The sequence below is a fragment of the Dendrobates tinctorius genome, unplaced genomic scaffold (assembly GCF_039654945.1).
Source record: "Dendrobates tinctorius isolate UK_male_01 unplaced genomic scaffold, ASM3965494v1 ptg000084l, whole genome shotgun sequence".
In the NCBI taxonomy this organism is placed as follows: domain Eukaryota; kingdom Metazoa; phylum Chordata; class Amphibia; order Anura; family Dendrobatidae; genus Dendrobates; species Dendrobates tinctorius.
The window spans coordinates 43434214-43455003 of NW_027361752.1; the positions used below are offsets into that span (position 1 = coordinate 43434214).

Here is a 20790-nt window from a genome sequence, read left to right on the forward strand (position 1 = left end):
TGGAGAACATGTACCATAAGAGGGACCATGTGGGGGGGGTCATATTTAGTGCAGGGAATATAGTGGGGGGGCAATTATTTATTCCGGGGCTCAGCGTAGGACAGATATTTTTATTCAGCAGCATTATAATGACACTGCTATTTTTAAGGGTATCTTGTCGGGATGTGCTGCAGAACACCAGAGAAGATGGAAGTCTGCAGAGACGGCGGTGGATAAGAAAACTCATCATGGGGTCTGGACAAGGTGAAGAAAAGAAACAGAACGACTCCAGAAATGTCATATATCAGGCACCTGGATGTAGATTTTTTTTTTTTTGCTATACTGACGATTTCTCATATTTTAATTTATGTTAGGAGCATTAAAGGGGTTGTCTAAGTTTTGTGATGACTGCAGACTTCTGAATTCTCACAGTGCACACTGCAGTTAGGATTCTCTCGTGCCAGCAGTTTGCATACATGTGGTCACATGCTGACTAGCCATGCGTGGCCTCACTAAATGAAAATGAATTGAGTTAGGCCAGACAAGTCTAGTCGGAATGTGGCCAGAAGTATACAAATCACATACTTGTGCAAGGGAGAATCCTAACAGTGTGCAGCGCATGCACTGTGGGAATTCAGAAGCCTGCAGCCACCCGTAGTGACTGCAGAATTTCGTGTCAAACCTGGATGCACCCTTTAATTATAAAAATAAGCACTGTAGCCAATCCTAACATAGTGTATTATACTCACTGTCAGGATTCAGCTCTGCAGGTTCCAGCAGTCATCACATGACCACTTCACTCATATGCGAATTTCATGCTTAGGGTTATGTGATGAGCTTTTCTTCCTGCTTCTCTGTTTTTCACTGGACGATGAATTAGGGTAAGCAGGTTAACGGCACATGACTAAGTGTGCAAATCGCATATGTGCTTTGGGGGGCGCCAAACTGAATTCTTGCCCCAGGTGTCATAAAACTTAGATACACCTCTGGCTTTGGCCCCCAATGATATTATAAGCTGCACTGACTAACAGCGACCCTGAAGACATGCAATAAAGTTTTGTTGTTGTCCCAGTGGTCGGTATTCAACGAGGTTTATTGCACTAACTAGCTTAGGATGTAGAGATGAAGATCTGTACGGGATTCTGAGTATTTTCATTATGTCTGATCACTGATGTATTGTGCAATCATCATTTATAAAACAATAATATGCTGCATTATTCCTAAAAGTGCTAATGTGTTATTATGGCAATTCACCAAACTGTACTTATTGCACAATATTTCAGAATAAATATAGATACATCCTACCGGAAGATTTCTGCAAGACACAGATGTTGTACCAAACTTAAGAAAATATTGCAAAACAGTTCCTATAAATCTGGGTTCATCAGTAAAGAGTGTGAGGAAATTCTCTCCCAGAGTGCTGACTCATTAGTTTTCTACTTTTTTTTGTCTTTTATTATTATAAATGCCCATTGTTCATTTGTAAATCTGCAGATATTGATTTTTTTTTTTATAATCTCAGACTAAATGCTAAGAACACTTACGTTAAAATGAATCTGTCAGCAGGGTTTGCTATGTAATATGAGAGCAGCTGTCACGGTCCCACCTTTCAATGTGTCTGGGATGCAGTTACTGACGGCTCAGCCTTCCAATCTGGTACAGGGGTGTGCTGAGGCTGTCAGTAATTTGATTGACCGCTCAGTCATCCAGTCTGGTGCAGAAGCATGCTGAGCTGTCAATGTGTTGATTGCAGCCTGGCCGTCCAATCTGAGACTGAGAGGTGCTGGCTGTCTCCAGGTGTTCCTTGTCTCAGGTGATTTCTCTGCTACTCTGTGAGACGTACATTCAGCTACTGTGTGTTTTTTCTCTCTGTGCCTTGAGTTTTGTTTGTAGATCTTTCGTTGCCTGACCTTGGTCCTCGTTCTGACCATCCGTCTGTTTAACCCCTTCTGCTCTGATCCACTATTCTCCTGGTATTCTGATCTCGGAATGTTACCTGACTAATGTATGCCTTTTGTCCCTTCCTTCTCTTTATGACGTACCTTCCTGGCTTCTGACATTGGACCTCTTGACCACTCTGTCTCACGTCTAGTCCATGAGTAGGTACTCGCTAAGCTGCCTCTTGCAGTATTTTCAACATTGCTGCATACTCCTGCTGCTGGTGAGTCTCCACTTGGCTATAAGGGGAGCGGCCAGATTCTGCATGAGCTTAACTCCATTGTGTCCTGCAGAGATTAGCTTCCCAGGCCACTCCCCAATCAGTAGAGGGTTTATTTGGTGAATCCTCCCACCACTCCTCATCTGAGCTAAGGTTTTAGCTAAGTTCCTGTCTACTATCTAAGATGCTCTCTTCTATTATCTCTCCTGTTTTCTGACCCAGCCAGTCTACTTATTTATTCTGATTTCTCCCCTCGTGACCTCAGCTACGTATATTGAACCTGTGTTGCCTGCCCTGACCCCAGATTGTCTGACCATGTCTTTGCCTTTGTCTCCTGTACCTCATACCCGTGTGTCTCACCCTTCGGTCACCTGTTGCAGACCCAATGACTTCCCTGGAGTTGTTCCTGGTGGCTACATGTGGCCAAGCCTATCCTCCACATCAGAGGCTATAGAGTAAATACCAGGTAGTCACTTAGTTACTTCCCTCCAGGGCAATCCCGTCCCGTGGCACAGTGGGTTCACACCCACCAGCATTACATTGAAGTCAGACATGTCTAGTCGGAATATGGCCGAAAGTATGCAAATTGCATACTTACGGTCACGCGCCCAACGCTCACAAGAGTGACTTCAGAATTGAATTCCCAGACTGAATATCCCCTTAAATATTGCTGAATCCCCTGTTTTGGCCAAAGTGGTAACAGATTACAAAGAATGGATTAAAAGGAACCTGCCAGGGAATTCATGCTCCCCAAACCACAAACAAGTGAACACTGTTTCAGTTCCCCTAGTGGGGTAAAAAAAGAGAAAACATTTTGTGACATTCTGTGACATCTTTGTTTGTGCCTGTCACCTCTGCTTTATTTTGTTGTTGCTGGGTGGCTCTGTGCCTTTGCTGTTGGTACTGTGTAAGCACTGGGACTTATGGTGCCATCCAGGGTTACTTCTGTCTCTTGTTTGTGTCCACTGTCAGTTGATTAAAACTAGGAGGGGCTTCTGCTTTTTAAGTTCTTGTACCCCTGCTCCACACTGCCAGAAATTAAATTCAACTTGACCTGGTCCATATCCCTGCTCCTGTGGTGCTAGTTTCTATGTGATTATTCTATGTTCTAACCTCGGCATTTATTTTGATCACCTACTTGTTTTCCGATTCTGTCCCTGACTTTGACCTCCATGTGATGACCTTTCTTGCCACCAGCTTCCTCCACCAGCCAGCAGCCTTCTCCGTGGCCCCAACCCAGAGGCCCCTGTGTAAGTCCAAATGCCTGTACAGGGCCTAAAGGGTGAAGACCAGAGAAATCCATGGAAACTGGTAGATGGTGAGCCTGTCCATTGAAGCCCTATTAAGAACTGTAAGGCTGTCCCGAACAGTGCCCTAGTAACACATACCAAAATTAAGTTAAATAAAGCATCAATTTAAAAAAGAACCATCCACCCTTTTTTTTGTTCATTTAAAAATATATTAAAAGCATTTTTTTTTACATTTGGTGGTCACTCATAACTTTTTTTTTTTGTCTGACATAGCAAAATGGTGGTTTCTTTTGGGATGATAAGTTGCACTTCATGTCATCTTTTTTTCACCTCCTTCGTGTTATAAAAGCTGTGCCCAAATACTGTTCCAGCACTAATGTAGGAGACTGGGAAAGAAACAAGTGAAAAAGTGAAGCCGATGTAAAGTTTGCCTTTATTCTTACCCTTTGGCATCTGCCCATGATAAAGATAAGGCATATATTTTGTAGACCAGTGGAATATATTTAACATACAATATGGCAAATGCTTTGTTATCATGATTCTGCAAAGTAACAAAGCACCATAACAACATTACCCAACATTAATAATTGCATTATTTTCAACATTGGCAGCCACTCTGGGGGGTGAACCGATACACACTTGTTGGTTGTCCATCTTATAACTTACAACATACAATATCAAGTTTTACTAGGCAATAGAAATTTGTATTCTTTATAACTGTATTGCAAATCGGCATGAGAAAATAATCGCAGCTGTGCACTGCCCCACAGAAAAACACTGGGATGAGTGCAATCTGATTCTTTATTCGCTCATCTGAGCGAACCCTAGTAGGGCAGCACTCTTTTCTGGAAAATGGTGGCCGATGGAGGGGCATATGACTATACTTGTCTGTTGAATAATGCTGTGTACAGCACTGAGCATACGCTAGTTGCTAACACTGTGCATATTATTATCATGATACTGATGAATGGGTCCGATCATATGCGCTTCCTTAAATGGTTCTGATCATATGCCCCTCCATGAGCAGGACTGATTACATGCCCCTCCATAAGCGGGTCTGATCACATGCCCCTCCATGTGCAGGTCCGATTACATGACCCTCCATGAGCAAGTTTGATCACATGCATCTCCATAAGTGGGTCCGATCACATGCCCCTTCATGAGCGGGTCTGATCACATGTCTCTCCCATAAGCGGGTCTGATCACATGTCCCTCCCATAATTGGGTCCGATCACATGCCCCTCCAGGTGCAGGTGTAAGGAGGTGGCGGTGACCCTCAATTGCCTTCTCCCTCCTTCACACCAAGACCATGCGGCACCCCAATGGTTCCCTTATGTTTTACACTGTTCTGCTGTGTATTTGTAGAAGGAGTCATCCCCGCTGTGTGCCCAGGCTGGAACCAAGGGGGCTGTCACTAAGGTTCCTAGGGAAACTGTTTCCAGGGGACAGAGTTATAGGACGGGACATAGAGAGTTCCAGACAGGTTGGGGGAGGGGCCAGTATAAAAAGGACTGAGGACGCCAGGAGGAGTGAGTCAGCAGAACGGGAGAGGAGGAGGAAGGAAGCCAAGAAGCGCCAGAGAGCAAGAGCCAGAGCAGAGTGGGGAGAGCAGCGACCAGAGAGACTGCAGGGAGACTCACGGTGGACTGCAGGGAGACGGCACCGGCTCCACCCCGCAGCTGCGGCCAGTCTGCTCCCGCCCGCGGCAGCCGCTACCCGACTCCACCCCGCGGGTGCAGCCTGTCCGCTGTTGCCCGTGGCCGCCGCCCTACTCCAGCCCGCGGTTGCGGCCTGCTCGCTGATGCCCGCTGCCGTTGCCGCACCACTCCAGCCTGCAGCTGCGGCCTATCCATTGCCGCCCGCAGCCGCCACCGCCCCGCTGCATCTTGCAGCTGGGGCCTGCCCCTCGCCCTCAGTGGGACCTCCACTCCGCATAACTGTGGCTCGCCCCTGCCCAGGGGCTGCGGCTTCCTTCATCCCGCTAGCAGGAGGAACATCGCTGCCCTCAAGGGGGGTTGCTCCTCCAAAGGACTCGCCTAGGGCCTGTTGCGCCCCCACCTCGCCTGGGTGTAGGAACGCCTGAAGACTTCACCAGATCCTCACCGGTTGGGCGATCCTCGCTGGCTGGCCCCAGCGGCTGCAACACCAGAGCATTGCCGAACAGCACTCCGCCGGACATCAGAAAGATAAGTGACACATTGGAACTAAGGACCCGTAGTCGGCCATACCGCGGCCCTATAGTGCCGGGTTAGTCGTGTTTGCATTATCAGTGTATTCTTGTGATTGGTCCCTGCGAGGACAATTATTGTTAGCTTGTTTCTTGGTTGCTCAAGACAGCCCCAAAGGCATCTATAGATATAAAAGTTACACCTTAAAGCCCCAAACCGTCTCACGCCTCGTCACTGTATCCCCCGTACCTGCGAGTACTACATATTGTTGTCGTGTCATGCATTAATGTGCAGTATGTAATGTGTTGTATATGCGATGTAACTGCCTTTGTATATAGTTAACTCAGGGACAGAAGTAGTTAAGAAGGGGGATGGTCCAGCAGGCTTACAGAGAAGAGATTCCCTGTTCTTGCAGCAGAGTCCTGGCAGGCTTGCACAGGGCAGGACGCTCTCCTGAGCCCATAACAGAGGGTACCCTGGTCAGGGGGGATACAAGCTGCCATGGACTGTCGGGCAGTGACGATCCCTGGTGTTGTGGGACCGTCTCCAGAAGGACTTTTGTGGTTCCCAAACCGGGATGGTAGCCATTGATGCTGGGCAGTCTAATAAAGTTGCAGGGGCAGAGTAGGAAACATTGTATTGTGTACAGTAAAGTTTTCCCAATGGAACAGAACTGTGGTGTTTTCCTGAGTACTCATCCCCAGTAGCTGGAGTGAGAGAGTGATGAAGGTAACTGACTGTACTGCAGGACCGGGATGTCACTTGTCTGTTCGTGTGCAAGGGGCCAGGGTGTTCACAGACTGTTGTTTGCTGGACTCAGCTATGACTACCACCCCGTGCCCCCTTGTTACACAGGTCTGATCACATGTCCCTCCCATAAGCAGGTCTGATCACATGTCCCTCCATGTGTGGCTCTGATCACGTCCCTCCATATGTGGCTCTGATCACATGCTCCTCCATTTTGATTAGATGGCTGCTATATTAGAGGATGGCACTTTTGAAAAGTAACTATCGGAGCTGCTCTAATAATTTTATTAGTAGCTTGATTAAATATATATCTCTAAAAACAGATAGATAGTGGCCAACTGCTTTACCTTAATAGAATAGTAGTCAAATTGTGACCAGAACATTGGATGAACCCCCAAATTGGATGCCCCATTAAATAAGTGACAGGTAGAGTGTGAAGAAGACATATAATGTGTTTATGGCAAACATCACACACATATACAGCTGACCCACAAAGGTAGGTGACATTGAGCACAATATGAAGGTCATGGCCGTAGCTTACAGATCACTGGTCGTACATTCTCTAAATACAGAAAAAAATATTTAAATAGTAACTACAATTTCATAAGTTTTTTTTATGTTGTGGAGTTCTGTATGGTGTAAGTAAAGTAGACTAGATCTTCAGAGCAGAAGAACTAAGTTCCTGCCTGAGCGCACACAGGAGTGTTTGTGGGGCTGTACACCATTGTGCATGAATTCATACAGGAGCTGAGCTGGTCTTCTTTTTCTTCTGAGTGACCTGACAGTGTTTGCTTCTTCTGGTGAGCTATGATTGAGTGCGGGCGAGCTGAGTTCATCTGGTAGGGAGCTGAACATTTTTGCTGAGGAACTGAGAATTTTTTTGCTGGGGAGCTGAGTGTCTTTTTTTGCTGGGGAGCCGAGTGTTTTTTGCTGGGGAGCTGAGTGTCTTTTTTTGCTGGGGAGCTGAGCGTTTTCGCTGGGGGGGGGGGCTGGATGTTTTCGCTGGGGGGGCTGGACGTTTCCGCTGGGGAACTGAGCGTTTCCGATGGGGAGCTGAGCATTTCCGATGGGGAGCTGAGCATTTCCGATGGGGAGCTGAAGGTTTCTGCTGGGGAGTTGAGGGTTTCTGCTGGGGAGTTGAGGGTTTCTGCTGGGGAGCTGAGGGTTTCTGCTGGGGAGCTGAGCATTTCTGATAGGGTGGTGAGCGTTTTACTGGGGAGCTGAGGGCTTCTGCTGGGGATCTGAAGGTTTTTGCTGGGGAGCTGAGCGTTTCTGATAGGGTGGTGAGCGTTTCGCTGGGGAGCTGAGGGTTTCTGCTGGGGATCTGAAGGTTTCTGCTGGGGAGCTGAGCGTTTCTGATAGGGTGGTGAGCGTTTCGCTGGGGAGCTGAGGGTTTCTGCTGGGGATCTGAAGGTTTCTGCTGGGGAGCTGAGCATTTCTGATAGGGTGGTGAGCGTTTCGCTGGGGAGCTGAGGGTTTCCGCTGGGGGGGGGCAAGCGTTTCCGCTGGGGATCTGAATGGTTCTGCTGAGTGGTCTGAGTGATCAGTGGGGGTCTCAGGTCCCAGGCTCCAAAACTTTAAAAAACATATAAAATTTTAGTTATAATTTAACACAACATTTCAGTTGAATCTGCAAAAATAAACAGCTATACACCCACACACAAATTCACAGATTTATGGTAAGTCAGGTTTTAGGAAACTTCCCTCTTAAAGGTGCAATGTATTTAAAGGCATTCTCCAGTTTTGCTGTTATCACTTGATTACCTGCATGTGAATCCCCATGATAGCTCAGAATCTCATTGAGTATAACTGGCAAAAGACCATATTTGTACAAACTTGTCCAGCCCTGACCATAACAATTACTCCTAGGCACAAATGCAAAAGTGTGTACCGGGCCCCACCATCTGCAGTATGTGCCTCTTACAACACTGGTGTCTTCTTATGCAACACACAAGTCTTGGCCCCAATGAAATACCAGGGTCCGGGTGCACCTTATAACTATGCCCCTGTATGGAAACAAAATCAGAAAAACTGGAGACCCCTTTTCTATATTTATTTTGTTAAGTGACTATAAATACAATTAGCAATTTAATTCTTAAGAGTCGTGATTACGACTTATTTATCGTTCTTTTGACAGGTGATGTAACGCCTTCCTATAACCTGTAGATGTCACTATTATATTTTGTCATTGGAAATGATCATTGGAGCAATAATATTTACAAAAATAATAGTTGTAGGATCGAAACGGTTCCCGTCATGTTACAATAAAATTACTTTAATTAATTAACAAAATGGAAAAGTGTCAAAACCATCACAACCCAGCCCTTTAGTCTCCAGGTACTATAACCTTTATACATTAATTTTTCCTTGGCAAGGATTTGGAGTGATTATGGAGAGATATTAGTATTAGTGGAAATAAAGTCGGTTTCACACATCCGACTTTCAAGGTCCGTGTTCAGACCACAATTTCCGGACCGACCACAGGTTCCATAGGCATACATATGGCTGTGGAGTTCGGGTCAGGAGAACCCATGGACCAAGAAGTTACAATAATAAAGGGGATGTCTGATTTAGAGAACTTATTTTGTTAAAAGTGTTTTCCAGTTTTGAATAAAAAAAAAAAAGATTTTTCCCCTGCTACAGTTCGATTAGGAAAAATTATATGTTCTTTACTCATCCGTCCCTGGTCCAGAGCTGAATCTCCACCGCTGCTCCTGTAGTCTGTTATTGTCTGCAGTGCTGACATCACGTTGACAATGGCGCTGCAGCCAATGCGCTCAGTGATGTCAACACTGTAGACAATAATATACATCAGGAGCCGCAAAGTAAACACTGATCTGGACCAGGGGAGGGTGAGTAAAGCACAATTTGTTAACTTAAAACAAACAGTAGCTGGGGACAGGGATTTTCTAAACCTCCTCCATGATTGATTGTGCCCTTCGACAGCTTATGCTGAACAATCCCACTAATCTAACTCCCTTTTTTTCTCTTAATTGTCTGTTTGTTTCTTTTTGCTTTTATCATTTACTGTTTTCTCATCTTCCAAGTGGTCTTCTAGTGCTTATTTCTGCTGTTTTTGCTCCAGACCCACATCAATCGTTTGCAATCCAGCGAATATATGTTACGAAATTGGTATTTCACTCGTTTTGTTTGTTTTTTTGCAATTTTTTTAAAGGGGATCTGTCACCCCATTTTACCCTATCAGCTGCGGCCACCGCCATCAGGGGCTTATCTACAGCAGTCTGTAATGCTGTAGATAAGCCCCCGATGAAACCTAAAAGAGAAAAAAAACAGGTTAGATTATACTCACCCGGGGATCCAGTCCGATGGGTGTTGCCGTCCGGTCCGGCGCCTCCCATCTTCTAGCGATGACGTCCTCCTTGCTTCTCCCTCGGCTCCTGCGCAGGCGTACTTTATCTGCCCTGTTGAGGGCAGAGTAAATTACTGCAGTGCGCAGGACCTCTCTGACCTTTCCCGGCGCCTGCGCACTGCAGGAGTCTGCTCTGCCCTCAACAGAGCAGATAAAGTACGCCTGCGCAGGAGCCACAGCAGAAGCAAGGAGGAGGACATTGTATGAAGATGGGAGGCGCCGGACCGGACCGCGACACCCACCGCCCCCCGGTGAGTATAATCTAACATGTTTTACTCATCTTTCAGATTTTCAGGGAGAGAGAGTATGTGTGTGTGTGTATATATATATATATATATATATATATATATATATATATATATATATATACATACATACACACACAAACATATATACAGCTCTGGCAAAAATTAAGAGGCAATCGCATCAAAACCCTGTCATGGGCAGCCCAATCTCCAGACCTGAACCCCCATTGAAAACCTCTGGAATGTAATCAAGAGGATGATGGATAGTCACAAGCCATCAAACAAAGAAGAACTACTTACATTATTTTACCAGAAGCAGTGGAAAGCAGCCAAGACGCATGAAAGCTGTGATTAAAAATCATGGTTATTCCACAAAATATTGATTTCTGAACTCTTCCTGAGTTAAAACATTAGTATTGTTGTTTCTGAATGATTATGAACTTTTTTTCTTTCCATTATTTGAGGTCTGAAAGCATTGGTTCTTTTATTTAATTTTGATCATTTCTCATTTTTAGAAAAAAAATACAAAATTTAGTGCTTGGAAATTCGGAGACATGTTGTCAGTAGTTTATAGAATAAAAGAACAATTTACATTTTACTCAAAAATATATCTCTAAAGAGAAAATTCAGGCAAACTGAAAATATTGCAGTGGTCTCTTAATCTTTGCCAGATCTGTATATATATATATATATATATATATATATATATATATATTATCTTTAATCTTGTATAATTCACTCTGGCATTAACACATTTGCACCTTATTATTGAAGAGACGCTGTCACCAGGACAGGACTGTTTTTTTTTTTTTAAATACCTTATTAAAGCTGAACTAGTGGGTAAAATTTTGTCAACTCCATGCAGGTCAATCAGAGGTCAAGAAAAATTAGGTGTTGTTCCGTGAATCTGTAGAAAAAAAAGGCTCTACTGAGGAATCAGGGCTGTAGAACTAGACCTCATAGTATCAAAAGTGTTACAACAAGGTCAGCTTTACTAAGTCTGTCCTGTGACCTCTGTAAACTCTGCTTAATTTAGGCGGGACATAATTGACACTGGATAATCTAGACCCCTGGGGCACTTGTAGGCTCAAATTTACCCCCTAGTTTAGAACTATCACATCATCGACTTATTTAATTTTTAAAAACCTGTACAAGTGGAAGTTTCCCTCCTAAGCCTCATCGTGGCCTGAGTGCCACCACTAAATCCCTTTGGACGTCCGTTGTCTACTATCACAATATCCTAATCGTTTACAATAAAAGTGCTGACACGTTGATCACTTTGTACGGGGGTCGTTGCTCGTCATCTGCCGTTAGGATGATCCCTGCCGTTTCTGGTACTGTGTCCTCAGTTTTTCTAGTTGCTCTTTACACCTGGAATGAGCCAGGCTAAGGCTCTGATTCTCTATACTGAGGTCCTCATATTCTTGCTCTAAGTGAGCGACATCTGAGTTTTCTTTCTCAAACTGATCCAGCCTGGCCAGCAACTGTTTTCTAGAAAAGTGAAATAAAAAAAATGAGAAAAATAAATTTCTTTCCAATGTGCAGACACTTTTGTAATTCAGGTTGACACTTTAGGTGTTAGCGTACTTAAAGGGGTATTCCCATCTATAAGATCCTATCCCAATATGTAGTAGGTATAATAATAATATTAGCAAATACCCCCAATTAAAAATGTAGAATAGTTCTTGTGATTCACTGTCTCTTTCCTCTTCTGCAGGCATTGCAGGACCTTAGGTATCCATGGTTACAACCACTAGCAACTAGCTAGCTGTCACAATATTAGTGGCCGCAACCATGGATACCTAAGGTCCTGAAATGCCTGCACTTGAGGAAAGAGATATAGCAAATCAGAAAAACTATACTACATTTCTAATTGGAATTATTTGCCAATATTATTATTATTACACCTACTACATGTTGGAATAGGATCTTGGAGATGCGAATACCCCTTTAAGGAAGTCCATCTAATTCTCCTCCAGGTCAAACACTTCAGAGTTGTCAAACAAGTACTAGACTCATGGCCAAAAATTTGAGACGGACACAAATTTTTGATTTTTCACAAAGTTTTCTGATTTAGAGTTTTTAGATCTTTTCTTCTGCTGTTTCTCTGATTACTGATAGAGATGAGCGACTTTGCCTTTTTTATGGTCGAGTCGGGTTTCATGAAACCCGACTTTCGCAAAAGTTGGGTCGAACGAAATCGGCCGACTATAGGGAAAAGTCGGAAGTCGACTGAAACACGAAACCCAATGCAAGTCAATGGGGAAGCAAAGTCGGCAGGGAGTGGAGGACAGTAAACACACCTACAGTGCCCATTTCAATGCCAAAAATATCAATTCTTATTACTGAAGCTTGTCAACCTTAATTTACTTCATAATAATAGTTGCGCATTGAAAACTGGGGGTTATTTGGCTAAAGTTGTGGGGGGGTAGGGCTGGCTCCAGGTTTTCGTGTGCCCTGGGCCAAAGAGTGTCAGTGCGCCCCTTTAACACATACCACAACTCATGATGCTCCGATACGGCACAGAAATATAGGTATAGTACTATGACAAATACTTCACTGCTAACATGACATGACTGATCTATTGTAAATTGTCCAATAGCTCAAAAAAAGGACAGTATATTACTCCATACAGTGTTATGGCCACCACATTGTGCGCCATACAGACCAATGAGCCCCATATATTTCTCCATACAGAATAATTGGTCACATATAATGTTCCATACAGTATATGATGAGCTCCACATAATGCTACAGTATATGATGGTCCCCATGGACGATGCTCCAGTGTGTTATGGGCCCAAATAATGCTCCATATATAATGGGCTCCATTTCTAATGGTCCAGTGTATAATGGGCCCCGTAAATGCTGCTCCAGTGTCTGATGTCCCCCATTTGGAATGCTCCAGTATATGATGGGCCTCATGGATGATGCTCCAGTGTATGATGGGCCCTAATAATGCTCCATATATAATGGGCCCCATTTCTAATAATCCAGTGTATAATGGGCCCCGTAAATGCTGCTCCAGTGTCTGATGTCCCCCATTTGGAATGCTCCAGTATATGATGGGCCCCATGGATGATGCTCCAGTGTATGATGGGCCCTAATAAGGCTACTTATATAATGGGCTCCATTTCTAATGCTCCAGTGTATTATGGGCCCCGTAAATGCTGCTCCAGTGTCTGATGTCCCCCATTTGGAATGCTCCAGTATATGATGGGCCTCATGGATGATGCTCCAGTGTATGATGGGCCCTAATAATCCTCCATATATAATGGGCTCCATTTCTAATGCTCCAGTGTATAATGGGCCCGTAAATGCTGCTCCAGTGTCTGATGTCCCCCATTTGGAATGCTCCAGTATATAATGGGCCCCATTTTTAATGATTCCAGGCATGGTATGTGAAAAGAGCTCCATGGAGTAATCTGAAGTGTGTGCTGCTGCATCCTTCACTTTTGGTGTGGGTGGAGGACAAGGAAAGGGGTTGCTCCTGACCAGAAGTCTGCACTGATGACTCAGTGCTTGCATTTTTTGAAACTTTAGAAGAGGAGGCGATAGAGCTGGAGGCTATTTCAGCAATGTAAGCCAAAAACAGTTCCTGATGCTCCGGCTTTAAAAGCAGTCTACCTTCTCCAAGAAAAGGGAGCCTTACAGGCCTTCCGGAGCTACACCATGACGCAGGCTCAACACCTCCTGCCTTAGCTGCTATTGTGTTTTTGGCACTACCAGCAGATGCACCACCACCACATTCAGTAGCAGTTGGCCCCCCACGCCCACGTCCGCGTCCTCTTCCACCATACTTCATGTTTTGGAAAATGAACCCAAAATACCAGCAGATATATGGTACTGTATCAGAAGTGTACAGCTCTATACAGTCTAGGGATAACCGTAAATCTCCGTATATATTTCATGAGTCATACACAGACGCTCACAGGCTCAGTATGGATTACACAATAAAATAAAAAGTTGAAAAAGGGTACAGTATCACCAGATACAAGGTATTTATAGTATAGTGTAAACATTCTGAATCTCCGTATATATTTCAGGAGGCAGACACAAATGCTCTCAGGCCCAGTATGGATCACACACAAATATGAAAAGCTGTAAATGGGTAATGTAACACAAGCATACAGCAGTATACAGTGTTGGGGTAATCTTAAATCTCCAAATATATTTCCAGAGTAACAGAGACGTTCACAGGCTCATTATGGATTACACCAGAATCTAAATAGCAAAAAGGTTACTGTATCAGAAGCGTACAGCTGTATACAGTGTTGGCCAAATTAGAAATCTCGGTATATATTTCCGGAGTCACCCTCAGACGCTCACTCAGTCTGGGTTTGACCATAATAAAAAATGTTGTAAAAAAGGTATTGGATAACAAGATAGCAAGTATATATATTATAGGGTACAAGTGAAATCTCCGTATACATAGTCCCGTAATCACACTCAGACGCTTACTCAGTATGGATTTGACCGTAATACTAAAAGTCGACCAAACGAACTGTATAACAAGATACAAGCTGTATCGAGTATAGGGTAAAAATTGGTATCTCTGATTCACCATATATATATAGAAGGCATAAACCACAGACGCTCACTCACTATGCATGATACCGTAATAAAAAATTTTGAACAAAGGTACTGTATCAGCACATACCAGGTGTATCCAGTCTAGGGGTAATTGTAAATTTCCGTCTTTACTTCCGGAGTCAGACACAGACACTCACAGGCTCAGTATGTATTACACCAGAATTTAAAAAGTAGAAAAAGGGAAAGGTATTCGAAGCATACAACAGTATACAGTGTTGTGGTACTTTTAAATCTTCATATATATTTCAATCTCAGTAAGCCAGTCCAGACTCTCTGCTACTGGAAACTACATGGATACAAGTACAGATGGAAAGTCGAGTGTTAGCAGAAATTTGGGAATTATTCATCGCGGTAAAACCTCCCGGTAGATGTTGCAGAGGTGATGCAGGCCCTCAATTACTGTGTCTGTGGAGACAGCGAAAACAGTTCTTTGTGAAGAAAGGATTGCTTTATCGCAGTAGCGTGGATCACATCACCGTTGCTCGTCTCCATCAAATTGTGATCACAGGGAGAGATGTAGACATGGTCCTCACTGCCTATCATGATGTGTATGGTCATTTTGGAGTGCAAAAGACAGAAGCCACAGGCCGTAGGCGATTCTATTGGATTGGCATGAGAGGAGACATTGAAAAATGGTGGCAGGAAAGTCACACGTCTGTGACTATCACAACTGTGAAAGGTGATCATAAAGCCCCACTGCATCCGCTTGTAAGTTGACATCCATTACAAATGGTAGCCATTGATCATCTGAAGGTAGAGGCCAGCAGGACAGGCCATAGCTACATCTTAACCATCATCGATCAATACACCAAATTTCTAGTGGCCGTCCCTGTGAAGGATTTAACTGCCCAGACTACACAGCGGTGGAGCAGGGAGAGGTAAGTATTGCAACTTGCAAGTGCTGTGGCCCTGACCAAGCAGGGGGGCACACTCATGGAGACGGTACTGGCATAGGGCCCCTCATAGTACGCTGGTGTGTCTGACGGCGAGTGGCCCCCCCACCGTCAGAGACACTGTATTGTACTATGAGGGTCCCTGTGCCAGTGCCGTCGGCCATCAGTGGGCCCATCCACCTGTTCAGAGCAACGGCACTTGCCCGGGTGTGCCAGGTGTTGACTCCAGCTCTGGGGGGGGCAGCCCAGTTAGGGAGATTTAAAAAATGGCATATGTTGATGTGTAGGCTGGACATTCAGCAGCTGCAAATGGCGGAATTGGGCAAGTCCGAGAAAGAGGACAAAAGCGAGGCAGTTTTCTGGCAACCTATGTGTCATCAGGGGAAGGTGGGACAAAATCCTTTGAAACCCATACATGGTTCATTTTAATGAAGGTTAGATCATCAACATTTTGGGTCGACAGACGGGTCATTTTTTCTCTCAGGATTGATCCAGCAGCACTGAAGACTCTTTTAGATAACACACTAGCAGTAGGGCAAGCGAGCTCCTGTAAGGCTTATTGTGCCAATTCAGGCCAGGTGTCCAGCTTAGAGGCCCTATAGTCAAAGGGGAATGACCTGTGAAGGAGAACATCGATATGGGAGAAGTAGTTTGTAACCATAGTTGACAACTGCTGTCTCCTGTCACTTTGAATCGATGCAGTATTAGCAGTCGTGTGAGCGGTACTTGAGAAATCAGTCCACAACATGGTCATGAAACTCCTGTCTCCAACAACACTTCGGCTGCATGCACCACGAACACCTCTTCCATTGTGCCCACTACATGCTTTAAACTATCTTGGAAAAGGTGAGTAGATTCTCTGAATTTATTTCATCTGTTACCCAGATAAGACCCTATTGCGCTCTTTCTCTCCTCAGTTTTATATTGTGCCCACTACGGCTTGTGGGAGAACCAGCACCGCTGCTATGTGCTGGGAAAGCCTCAAACAGACAGTTTACCAGAGTTGCTTGTTTGTTAGCCAATATTATCTCTAGGTTCTCCTGTGGCATGATGTTGTGTAATTTGCCTTTGTAGCGTGGATCGAGGATACTGGCCAGCCAGTAGTTGTCATCCTTCATCATTTTGGCAATGCGGGGGTCCCTTTATAGGATCCGCAAGGCATAATCGCACATGTAGGCCAATGATCCAGGTGTCAATAATGCACTGCCACAGCTGTGTGGAGGAGCACTTTCTAGCGAATCCACATCCCTACAGTCACGCACAAACCCTGTACCTGACCTTGGAACGCCAACATTTTCTCTTGCCCCCTGAGAAGCATCCTCCTGCCCAAAATAATCATCCCCCTCCTCCTCCTCTTCTTCCTCCACCTCGTCCAGGACAGTTCCCTGACCAGAAAATGGCTGACTGCCAGCAAGGCTTCCCTCCTCCTCCTCCTGTTCCTCCTCCTCTGCTGCAGACGCCAGATCCTTAATGTGCATCAAACTTTGCATGAGCAGACGCATAAGTGGGATGATCATGCTTATGATGGCGTCGTCTGCGCTTACCAGACGTGTGCATTCCTCAAAACACTGAAGGACTTTACAGAGGTCTTTCAGCTTTGACCACTGCACACCCGACAATTCCATGTCTTCCCTCAAACTGCCTGCCTGTGAATCCTCCCACAAATGCATTACAGCCTGCCTCTGTTCGCACAGCCTCTCAACCATGTGCAGTGTGGAGTTCCACCTTGTTGCAACGTCTATGATTAGGCGATGCTTGGGGAGGTGGAGCAATCGCTGCAGCTTCTGCATACGACTGGAGTGTACGGGCGAGCGACGGATGTGCGAGCACAGTCTTCGCACCTTATGGAGCAGGGATGTTAACTCCGGCTAATTATTAAGGAAGCACTGCACCACCAGGTTCAAAGTGTGAGACAGGCAAGGTATGTGTGTGAGTTTTGCAAGGGCTATGGCTGCCACAAAATTACGACCGTTATCACTGACTACCTTGCCTGGCTCAAGATGTAGACTGCCCAGCCATGACTCAGTTTGTCGCTGCAAGTAGTTGGCCAGTACCTCCGCGGTGTGTCTGTTGTCGCCCAAAGACATCATCTTTAACACAGCCTGCTGACACTTACCACTAGCTGTTCGATAGTGGGACACCTCATGTGCAACACTGCCAGCTGCGGATGGAGTGCTCGTGCGACTGCGCTCTGTGGACGAGCTTTCACTTATGGAGGAGGAGGGTCGAAAGCCTACAGCCACCTGTTTCCTATACCGGGGCTAGGCAGCACTATTCCACCGCCGCTGTCCCCTGTGGAGCCTGCATCCACCACATTAACCCAGTGCGCAGTGAAGGACACGTAACGCCTTGGCCATGCCTACTGGACCATGCATCTGTTGTGAGGTGCACCGTTCCACTCACTGATTGCTTGAGTACATGGACAATGCTGTCTTTCACATGCAGGTGGAGGGCTGGGATGGCTTTTCGAGAAAAGAAGTGCCGACTGGGTAAGTCATAGCGTGGGACCGCATAGGCCATGAGCTTGTGGAAAGCTTCGCTTTCAACCAAATGGTAGGGCATGATCTCTAATGAGGGGGTGCTGGACTGGAGAGCTGCATATGGGGGAAGTAGCGGTGGACCGGACGGAGTGAGAGGGGGTTAGTGATGGTATTGGTTGTGATGGCCTAGATTCAGTGTTATGTTGTAAAACCATTGTGATTCCCTGAGTGCTTTGGCCATGCGACGACACCTCATCATTTAGTGCTGGTGGTGTGCTTAACGGTGGTGGTGGTCTTACAGTGGGGGAAGCGATGGAGCGTTGCTGGCTACCTTCAGTCGGAGCAGGTGCACATGTGCTACCTAAGGTTTTGTAGTCCGTCCACGCTTGCAAGTGCATGTTGATTAAATGTCTAAGCATGCAACTGGTATTCAAATTTCTGACTTGTTTACCTCGGCTAAAGGTCCTTCCGCACTTCGTACAGGTAACCTTTGCCTCATCAGTAGGATTTTGGACAAAGAAGTGCCACACTGCACTCTTCCTGCTATGGTATACATTTTCTGGCCTTGCACGCTGTGCTAAGTTGACCGTCTGGCCAAGCTGTCCTGCAACTCTTTTAGTTTTTGGTCCACGTTTTTGGACAGCTACGGGCCTGCCAAATAGCCGCTGCTGCGATGTCAATGCCTGCTGCGGATCCTTCTCCTTATCTGAACTATTGCCAGTGCCACACTCCTCCCCCAATGGATGCCAATCCAGGTCAAGAACTGGGTCATCCATCACCTCCTCTTCAAAGTCATCTGCACCTTCCTCTTTACCTTCCTCTGTGTCACCGTGTAAGGTGGTATAGGACGCGGGAAGGGGCACCTGAGTTTCATCAGGGTCAGATTCTGGCTCAGTAGACTGCGAGGGCAATGTAGTGCTCTGGGACAATGTACCAGCAGAATCATCTAGCAGTGGCTATGCATCAGTGCACTCCATGTCAGATTCATCTTGGACTGGGGAATTCAGAATTTGACTGGATAACCCAGGCATGGTATGTGAAAAGAGCTCCATAGAGTAATCTGAAGTGTGGGCTGCCGCATCCTTAACTTTTGGTGGGGGTGAAGGACACAAGGAAAGGTGTTTTTCCTGACCAGAACCCTGCACTGACGACTCCGTGCTTGCAGGTCTCGAACGTTCAGAAGAGGAGGCAATAGAGCTGGTGGCTGTTTCGGCAATGTACGTCAAAACCTGTTCCTGATGCTCCGGCTTTAAAAGCGGTTTTTCTACTCCAAGAAAAGGGAACCTTACAGGCCTTCTTGGGCCAGACGATGACGCAGGATCAACACCTCCTGCCTTAGCTGCTATTGTGCTTTTGCCAGAACCAGCCGATGCACCACCACCATCAGTACCAGCCGCGCCCCCCTGCCCACGTCCGCAGCCTCTTCCATAATACTTCCTCATGACCAGCAGAGAGATGGTACTGTATGAGGAGCGTCCAGCTGTGTAAGGTGTATTAAAAAAATTAAATCTACATATATATTTTGTTAGTCACAGACGCTCTCCCAGTATGTATTTGACCATAGTTCAACAAGCAGATATACGGTACTGTATCAGAAGTGTACAGCTGTATACATTTTCTGTGTAACTAACAATCTCCGTATATGTATTTACGGAGTGTCACAGACATACGCTGACTCTGTATAGATGTGACTGTAATGCGAACAGCAGATATACAATACTGTATGAGAATCGGACAGCTCAATACGGTGTATGGAGAAATGGAAATGTCCGTATATGTATTTACGGAGTGTCAAACACACACACTGACTCTGTATAGATGTGACTGTAATGCGAACAGCAGATATACAATACTGAGAATCGGACAGCTCAATACGGTGTATGGAGAAATGGAAATGTCCGTATATGTATTTACGGAGTGTCACACACACACACACGCTGACTCTGTATAGATGTGACTGTAATGCGAACGGCAGATATATAATACTGTTTGAGAATCGGACAGCTCTATACGGTGTCTGTATGGAAAATTGTAATTCTCCATCTATTTTTATACGGAGTGACACATGCTGTCTCTGTATAGTTTTGACCGTAATCAAACAGCAGATATACGAAACTGTTTGAAAAGCGGACAGCTCTATACGGTGTAAGTCTGGAAAAATGGAAAATCTCCTCGGTTTGTTTTTCCAGAGTCACAGATAGCTTGTATTTGTCCGTGATACCAGCCGGTACACGGTAGTGTGTGAGGAGCGTAAACCGCTATACGGTGTGTGAAAAAAATGAACGCTCGGTAACTGACCAGAACAAAATAATAAAAGTTGGAGTGCTTTGAAAAAAGCAGTTTGAACAGCAGTGTGCACACAGCAATGCAGCTATCAGGTGGTCTTAAAAGGCAGCCTAATCACCACCAGCGCTGCTGCACACAACAAAAATCCTCCCCTTTCACTGCACACTAACTGTACAGTGAAAAGCGCTATCAGCAGAAGCAGTTTTTTTTTCTTCTTCCCTGCCTAACGCTCTCCCTGTTCAGAATCGGCAGCAGCACCTCTCCCTATTGTAAGATCGGCAGAAGTAAGATGGCGGTCGGCGGTCACGGCCTTTTATAGCCACTGTGACGCCACACATAGCCAGCCAATCACTTCAATGCCCTTCTCTAAGATGGTGGTGGCCGCTGCCCATGTCATCGCGTTGCCCACAGCGTGCGTCCTCCATCATTGGCTGAGAAAAGGCGCTGGAAGCACTATTTGAAACGCGACTTTGGCGCTCGGGTCGGCGACCTCACGCTATGGTCGGGTTTCGATCAGCGAAACCCGACTTTAGCTAAAGAATTTTGAATTTGACCGACCCATTTCGCTCAACTCTAATTACCGAAATACAATTATGAAAACTTTTCTAAGTTTTTAAACTT

The 20790-nt window shown here is 45.5% G+C and overlaps 1 protein-coding gene across 2 annotated transcripts in view; it reads right to left on the minus strand.

Moving 5' to 3' along the window:
- Positions 1–10664: 10664 nt before the first annotated feature.
- The window catches only part of MAP3K7CL (MAP3K7 C-terminal like), a 75200-nt gene continuing 65074 nt past the window's right edge, over positions 10665–20790 (minus strand). For both annotated transcript variants that reach the window (XM_073584743.1, XM_073584744.1), the window contains one exon: positions 10665–11408. In XM_073584743.1, coding sequence (XP_073440844.1) covers positions 11228–11408 — 181 coding nt within the window. In that variant the 3' untranslated portion in view covers positions 10665–11227. The remainder of the gene's footprint in view (positions 11409–20790) is intronic.